At 33.5% G+C, this 9,264-nt stretch overlaps 1 protein-coding gene across 1 annotated transcript; it reads left to right on the top strand.

Annotated features, from left to right (window-relative positions):
• Window positions 1-2,004: 2,004 nt before the first annotated feature.
• On the top strand, window positions 2,005-7,448 carry LOC130049774 (uncharacterized). The gene is made up of 3 exons (XM_056147776.1): window positions 2,005-2,153; window positions 2,981-3,152; window positions 3,705-7,448. The coding sequence occupies exons 1-3, from the start codon at window positions 2,005-2,007 to the stop codon at window positions 3,873-3,875; spliced, it is 492 nt and encodes a 163-aa protein (XP_056003751.1). The 3' UTR covers window positions 3,876-7,448.
• Window positions 7,449-9,264: the final 1,816 nt, after the last annotated feature.

Genomic DNA, 9,264 nt, shown 5'->3' with positions numbered 1-9,264 from the left:
TACTATTATAGGATATGATAAAATCAAAACACTCATTGGCATACATGCATAATTATACATGTATGCAAATTACATATTGATTGCTAAATCAATCAATTGAGCATATTCGAAAAAAAAATCCAATTGGCATATTCCATGTAATTACTTGCATTTGCGAACGTATTTCACATGCAGACATATGTGTCTAATTCTACCCGCTGACTATATTATTTGTGATTGAAATCTTAATTTATAGTATTCATAATATGAAAATAAAAAATCTACATTCTTAGTAATGCACATGCAACGTAAAATATGCGTAAATACATGATTGTATACAAATGTCCCAGTTAAGATTTATGTTCAATTCAACCCCAACCCCTCATGGACTTATTTTTAATTACAATTAACTTCGATCTTTGTTTCTATGCGGTGACAAAGCTGGACATTATTCTTCCAGTTTACCTTGTGTATTTATCTCTATTGTTCCCATGACGGAGGAAAAACCTTGCAATTAACATGGAACTAACAAGAAATACACGGATCGATTGACTGAAGTACACAGGCATGCTAGCTTGTCAAACGTAACAACACACGGAATATACTTTGTTTTCTGTATCTCATTTCATATCTGTTTTGTTTAACTGAAACAAATCGTATAACATTATGATGTATATAAAGTGCTTACTATTCTTCTCTCACTTATATTTTTAAGTTTTTTGTGTGTTTTTTTAAATTCGCATTTGAATTATTTATTGCATATTGTTATTTTAAAGACCTCCGAATTTTAGTCAAGTTCCAGCATTGTGGAGACCATTAGGAATCATAACCTACAGTTTCAGGAGACTGAAACTCGACGGAAACTATATAATCGTTTACGCACGGCGTAAACCATACGGGAAACCTCAACTTCAGGTTTCCGCAGACTGAAACTTGACGGAAACTTGCGGAAACTATATAATCGTTTACGCACTGTGGAAACCATGCAAGAAACCTCAACGTCAGGTTTCCGCAAGGTTTACATATGGTTTCAGTTTTGCGGAAACTAACGTTTTCATTCAGTGATTGCAAGCATTTTATTAATTATTGGGATTGAACTCATCGAAGTAAAATCGGTTTATGAAAGCTTATATCATTATTTATCACTACTCTGTTTTACCGGGATATTTCCGGATACCACCTATCCTCTATTTGGGTATTAGTGAGGTCATAATTACGTCACCACCACTGTGCAAGATTTCCCAGCAGTTGGCACTTGGAAATTTAAGTCTCGGTGTATAAAAAAGAAAGAAAAGAAATAATTTAAAAATATTGTAGATACAACAGGACGTTAGGCCCCTAGCGTTAATTTGGTTATTTTTGTCTGTACCGATTTTGTATGTGTGTATTACGGTAAATTTGAAAAAAAAAATTTAAAAATGCATTTATATTACCTCAATTTCCTTTGCACTGTGATTGATTAAATTTAAATTGCTTGCATATTGTTGGAGAACAAAATGCCAAAGAGAAAGGGAGAAGCGCAACCTTCGTCTACGGGAAGAAAGTGGAAAATCCCCGCTGTGACTGTGAGTGAGCCCGAGCGTATTAACGATCAGGGCCAGGCCGAGGGTGTTAATAACAACCCTCCTCCACGCTTTACTGACGAACAAATGCAGCAAATCACAGATGCTATCTATGCGGACATGACGGCCAGTGTAACCAAGGCCCCCATTCCAATCCGAGCCACGGACGCAAGTGTGAATTGCGAGGCTACTCCCCCAGGTAATGCAGATTTGTAGCCCTTTTCACAAAAAATCTTGCGATTTATCGTAAGATTTTAGGTTAAAATTTTCGTAAGATGAATCTTAAGTCAGTTTCACGAACGTACTCGTAAGTGCAAAAATAATCGTACGAAAAAAATTAAGATTTCCGTCCACGAGCGCACTTACGATTTCACTTACGAGAAAAAGCTTCCTTAGCTACGTACTTTCCTTTTGACTGCTCATGCGCAGTTCGCAATTTAGCGTGTCGTCTGTCAACAACAACATGAGCAAACGGAAGCTGAACTGGAGTGTTGCAGAAATTGAGGCCCTGATGGGAGCTGTAACGGAAAATATAAGAGTCGTGAAGGGAAAGTTTACCCCCTCATTGACGAATGAGGTTAAAAATCGCCAGTGGATGGCGTTAACCGAGCGGTAAGTACAGACATTCACCAAGTACGAAGTGACGTTGAGTGTATCGCCTTATCTGTCAAAAACAGCTGGCAAACTTAAACATGTAGTTTTAAAGTGACTTCTATGCACTTACATAGAACAAAACATTTTGCAAGCCTTTTATTGAAGAAGTAACCGTTATGCAACACTTAAATACTTCATTATCCCTGCGTATACTTATGATTGAAAACCATATGGTATCGGTGGCGGATCTAGAGGGGGGAGGTTACAATTCCCCTTTTAAAAGTTCTCCCAATAAAGTAATTCAAGAAATCAATAGACTTTGTCATTTATTTCTCCGGGAGTGGAAAAAAATATTGCTTTTTACATTGTTTAGTACATTTTTATAAACGAGATACTACGATTTATACCTTATGTTTGGCTGCCCCCCCCCCCCCTTAAATCCGCCACTGATAGTTCTAGATATATAAATAAAACAAAAGTTGCAAATTATTTCTTTTTCCTTTTGTTTTGATCATCTAGCTCTCCTGTTTTCCTTTTCAATTGTAATGAGTCAGTTTTAATTAATTTACTGTTTAATTATAATGTATGCATAGGAAGGTTAAAATCCTGATTTAGTTTGAATGGAAGCACGTGAGGGTTAGACTACTGTTTTATATTCAATATTTTTATGGGAGGGTCAGATAAGATTAGGTCATTTCAGTTGTGTTATTTTTTTTTATAGCAGCGAATTGTTATTCAGTTGAACCTCATTGGGATTTCATTCTTTGTATGCATGCATTTTAGTTCCTCAATTTTAATACCAATATCCTTTCAATATTAATTGGCATTATATTATTTTCATTTAGAGTAAATGCAGCTAATGTGTCTAAGCGTGATCGAGATGTAGCAGAAGTAAAGAAAAAATGGCAAGACTTCAGTAGCCAAACGAAAAAGAAGGAGGCCATGAGGATTCATCACAGGCAAGCAACTGGAGGAGGTCCTGCAATAGAAGATGATCTGAAATCATGGGAAACTCTGGTAGAATAACTTTTGTAGCTTGGAAATTATTATCTCATTTCTTGTTTTTTTATGCAACTACCAAGAAAATTGAAAAGGGAATGGAAATTTTAAACAGGAATATGTCATCCTAATTCACAAATACGTCATGAATATGAACATGCATGATATTTCTTGAATGTTGACTGCATACACCTACATGCGTATGATGCTTTGATTTACACTTTGTAAATGTTGTACAGAGTTATTTTCGCTCCTTGTTCATGATCTTGTAGACATGCAGTTTCATTGTTTTAAATTTGCCCAGACACAATTATTTGGAATGAGTTGAACTTATTTAGATTTGCCTTGTCTGAATTCAACCACTGACTACAGCAAGGACAAAAGAAATGAAAATAAAATAGTGGTGATTATATATATATATCACTGATGAATCTATAAAATCAGATGAATGCATGATCTTAATTGTTCCGCTTATCTTCAATACATGATTCAGAAAAAAGAACTGCAGGGTAATTTGAAACTACATGTGCATAGATTATATTGATTACAAGATCTTTTCTCTTTATGTAGATCATTGGAACATTTTCCAAGAGTGCCGTTGAAGGGGTGCCGGGTGGGGTGGATTCTGGAGCACTATCCTCATCACAAAGCCGAATACTGTTAGAGAAAGGTACAGTGTATTTATGGATGATTCCTCTTTCCTTTATGATGATTAAGAATAAGGGGAGGGTAGGCAGATGAGAAAATACACACCTTTGATGGTGTTCTACAGAGACACATCAGAGTTTGGGGCCTCAGCATGTGATCAATTTTTTTTATTGAAATACAATTTTTTTTAAATTCTTTTAAAAAGTACATTAGCTAAAGAAGAGCAAAAAGTACAATAGCTATAAAGAAGATCATGTAGGGTCAAAGGAACTCGTGTGAGTGATGTGGCCCATGGTCCTATGGTTTTTCTTGTGTAATCACCTAATTGGGATCAAATAGAGTTTATTGAATTGAACTTTATTTTGTAAGAAACACCATATGTATTTGAGGCAACTCTTGCTGAACAATCACCTGCTGCTGAACAACCATCTGCCTTCATCACAGGTTTGTTTTTTTATGCCTCTACATGTAGAAATTTAACCTGTGTTAATGTACAATGACAATACCAGTGAAATATATTTAAAAAATGTTCAATGGATAAGATACAGTACATGTTTTTTGTTTTGTTTTGCTGTTTAAATGCATAAAGTTAACACAATACATGTATTTAAGAAGGAGCAACAATGATATGGATGGAAGGTGGAGGATATATGTACAAGAATGTTTTATAATTGAAAAATTTCAAAATTACCCATTTAGTTTTTTTTAAAAATGCAGTTTTAGAAGAAAGTGTAACCTGATTAAATTTAAAACCCCTGCAAGACTTGAACCCATGCTACTAAGCTAGGCAAATATATTTAAAAGGGATAGACAAATATTGCTGATATTCATAATTTTATTGATGTTTTAAAAGGAAGTCGGTCATTATAATGATGTGTTAGTCCTCCTTATAATACTTATTGATAGCAATTTTTAGATCCAATGTCTGGACAGTTTTATTTAATACATGCACTTGTACAAGTACACATATGTGCTCTGATTTATGGAATACATATATATAATTTCAGATAACTCCAGTGAAAAGCCTGTGAGTGAGGAGTTTGAGACAGGTATTGTATATACATGTACACTAATCTATTTTTCATACTTCGAGAAATTTGGAAGTATTCAATGGTTTAACAGTATAGGCAAAGTAGACCTACAAAACTGGTATTTCCTGTAAGGGGAAACTTTCTGTGATCCATTATCCTTTTAAGGTATCAAATTATTTTCTGCGTTTTCAATTTCTGCGATTGCATTATACCAATCTATACCTAATTTTATATTGATATATACAATTGTATATTTTGCGATTGTAAGTTTATGGGATTTTTCATGTCTGCAAAAAATGGAACACCACAGAAAATACCCATTATACAGTATTTACCCCCAGAACTTGTACGAATTAAGCTTTATAAAATATCACCAATAAATAAGCAGTGTTGTATATAATTTTGGGGAAAAAAATATATAACAGTGAGAATCTACCTTTTCTATTTTCACATGTTTTCAGTTATGTTTGCAAATTCTTTGCCTTCTGCTGGTGGAGCAGCTGTGTGTTCTAGCGGTACCTCCACACAGAACAAGAAAAAAAAAGGAAGAGTCCCTGTAAGTCATTTGATTGAGAGTCATATATGTTTCAATTGCTTACATCATCAAAGTCTTAATTTAGCTAAGCTGCTTTGTATTTCCGTCTATAGACTTTAAGACTTCTACAGATTTTGACAATCTGACAAAAATAGCAAAACATCAGCAACATAAAGTGTTGATCATGCTAATAAGAAAATGTTTGAAACCCAAAACTGTAGTTACTGTAGAAGAAGATGGTAATGACTTGTATTTTTATTAGGTGATGACACCGAAGACGATGTCAGGTTGAAAATCGAATTTATCAATTTGGGAAAAGAACGGAATAGAGCTGTGAAGGAATACAGAGCCAAGAAGTTGGCATTTTATGAAGAGATAACTCAGCAGCAGGGTGAAATGATTCAACTTCAAATGAAGACAGCAACAGCCTTGGAGTTAATTGCATCAAAATGTCAACAAACAGCAACCTTAATACCATCACCCTTTTCTGTTTCTCCTATAATCAGATTTGATAGCTAGATATGCACCATCTGTTAGTTTAAACATGTACCATATTTAAGGTAGATCGATCCTCATGTGATGTCATAGATTTTTACAAAAATCTGTATTCAATCAAAATTTAACTGATAGAAATATATCTTTGCTGGTACATATATTTCCTCTACTGCATGTCTATTGTACAATTATTTTCCTACTATCGACAATTAATTGATACATATTAGCATTTTTCTAAATTGTTGACGTTAGATATTTTTCATTTTAACAAGTTTTTTTTCTATACTTATTATTCCTCTTTGCATATATAATTGTGTGATTTTCTAATGTTGACCTACACTTCTGTTATTTGTTTGTCTGACATCTTTTTTAAAAAAAAGGTGGCTGCATAATACATTTTCTTTGGTTATTAATTGAATTAAACTATATTGTGTGGAAATGTATACAGTTTTTTCCACTTTCAATCTATTAATATTGATAACTCACATGAGGGTGGAACTACCTTAAACATGTACCATATCTAGTATCTTAATTGTGTCTTATTTATATTTTATATTGAAGTTATATATATGTGAATTCTTTAAGGTTGCTATTGTCCTCAGATGAAGCTATAAACATTTCACTCTGCTGTTGAGAAATGGGTAATTATCATATTTTCTTATTATCAAAGGACTGCACATGAAATGCCTGTAATTGTTGAAGGATGAAAACTGAGTTATTCCCCTTTAATTTGTCCATGCAGTCTCTGTATTCATTACTCTTTACTTATACATGCAACAGTATTTGTTCCTTTCTTTTTCCAAGTTCATAGTTTGCTATATTGTACTTTGATTTATATTTTGACATCACTTGTGTGTGCATATTGTCCATACTCAGAGTAGAGACAAATAAGTTCAAAAAAGAAATATTTGATAATAATGTAAATTGTGAAAAAAATATTGCAATGGTAGTACTTTAAAATTCATAATGTAACAAAATGAATTTGATGTAAGAATCATTGTTTTTTTTTTGGGGGGGGGGGTGGGTGGGTTTGGCCAAGAGATGTAGGGATTACACTCCCCCTCCACCTCTAGATTTACAATTACTGTTCTTCATGAATTGCATGCACTTATAGCTGACAGTATGTTTATTCATTTTCAATGCATACCACATTTATCTATATTTTTGTTTAATATTTGATTCTCTTGAATAAATGTACATGAGGTAATTACTTAACACTTCCGTAATTTTGGAGAGACAAAACTGAAATGTTCCCCTTTGATTTCTTAATGCGATATAGCTTACCTACACATATCTTTAATTACAACGGAATTTGTTCATTTCTTTTTTCGAAGTTGATAGTTTGAATTTATTGCGTACCGGTAGTTTGATTTTTATTTTTGTCAACACTTGTGTGTTTGTTGTCCTTCTTCAAAGATCTATAGTGGTGTCTTCACTAAATGATTAAAACACTTCTTATGATGTCCGATATATTTATATCTATTTATGAAGAATATAAAAAAGATTTGTGACATAATTTTGATGCAAAGCATCAATCTGGCAACTAAAATTATACACATTCTAAACTACAAATTGTACATGCATTTCTATAGCATTACACAGGAATTGTAATATGACTTCTTTTTACACACACACACACACACACACACACACACACACACACACACACACACACATATATATATATATATATATATATATATATATATATATATATATATATATATATATATATATAAAACATGGAAACAGCAGAGTTGTTTTTAGATGTACTATCTTTTTTTTTTTAAAGCATTAATACATGTACATTGTACTATAATCATTGAATCATGTGAAAACCTGAAATATTAATCAAACATGTAAAGAGAGGGAGAGAGAGAGAGAGAGAGAGAGAGAGAGAGAGAGAGAGAGAGAGAGAGAGAGAGAGAGAAAAGGTTCTGGAAACATATTACTTTCAACATAATGGTATTATTGATATCAGTAAAATAATAAAGTTTGCTGTTCTCGTTCCTTCAACTCAATTTTGTGTTACTTTAAAACAATGCCAAAAAGGAGTAAATTATATACACTGAAGATGCACATGAAATTATGAATCGGATGTAAAAACTATACAAAGAGAACAAATATTTTGGTTTATGATACTTATAGAAATTTACTTTTGGAAATTTAATCCAAATACAACATTAAGAACTTGCAAGATTAAAATCTCTGTGTTATCCTATGTCTCAAAGTAAGACCATCATTGTCATTTCCTTGATATGCTGCATGGTGGTGAAACACTGGCACAGCTGCCTCATTTGTGGCTTGCAGGGGTATTTTGTCGAGGATAGCCTTGTTGTGGAGCCGAAAGCAGCATTCAATGATTTTGATGCATTTCTCCGAACCAAATTGTAAAGTCTCACCAATCTTGTGCATACATCTTAAATTATAAAGAAAATAATTGCCTCTTATAGTTTTGCTTTTAATTACTACACATCTACATGTTTGTGGATTCTGACCTCCCCTTATACCTTCTTTGTCCAAATATTTCACATAATGTGTAACCATTCAGTGATTTGAAGCCAACTAATTGACCAAAGTAGGTTTAATTCAAATTTGATGTCTAAATCAATTTTTAACAAACTATTTGAAATTTCTTTTAAATTACCTAAACCTGCTCTTGAGTACACCAAAAGCTCTCTCCACTGTATTTCTAGTGGAACAGTGGGCACGGTTGTACCTCTGCTCCTGCTGATTTGATGGCTGAGCAAAAGGTGTCAGAAGCCACTTCTTCAAAGGGTACCCAGAATCCCCCAACAGCCATCCATCAGTTCCTTCCATAATGTTTGGGAGAAAGGAATTTGTTACGATGAAGGAGTCACGTGTGGACCCAGGCCATCTCACCACTATGTTTGTAAAGCTAAAGGAAATTAGCAAATATTTTCATGAAATTGTTAAATATTTATGTACAATTCATAGGCAAATGAATATATGTATATAATTTTGCTACAATTCTTTTTTTAAATTTCAAAAAGTTCATTTTTGTCGTGGTCACATTACTTGTCACCTATGTATCTGTGATAACGTTTTACCTGAGATTTACATCCACAACGACATGCACGTTGATGGCATGGAATCCCTTCCTACAGATGAATGTGGGCTCCTCATCACCTGCCATCCCTTGAATGGGAATCAGGGTTCCATCGATGGCTCCGACCACATTGGGAAAATTCGCAATTTTATGAAACCCTTCCTTAACCCTTTCTCTACCGGTACATTTTAGAGGTTTTTAAGACTAAATGACAATATTCTTGAATCGAGATACATCTGCATGTATCACGATTTTAGCTAGGCATGTGATATATAATTTTGTTATGAATTGGACAGGGGACATTTTTTTCATAAAGTTTGTCATGTTATCCCATGACCCAAATAGTTCTAC

The sequence above is a fragment of the Ostrea edulis genome, chromosome 8 (assembly GCF_947568905.1).
Source record: "Ostrea edulis chromosome 8, xbOstEdul1.1, whole genome shotgun sequence".
NCBI lineage: Eukaryota > Metazoa > Mollusca > Bivalvia > Ostreida > Ostreidae > Ostrea > Ostrea edulis.
This window is presented reverse-complemented; position numbering and strand designations above follow the sequence as displayed.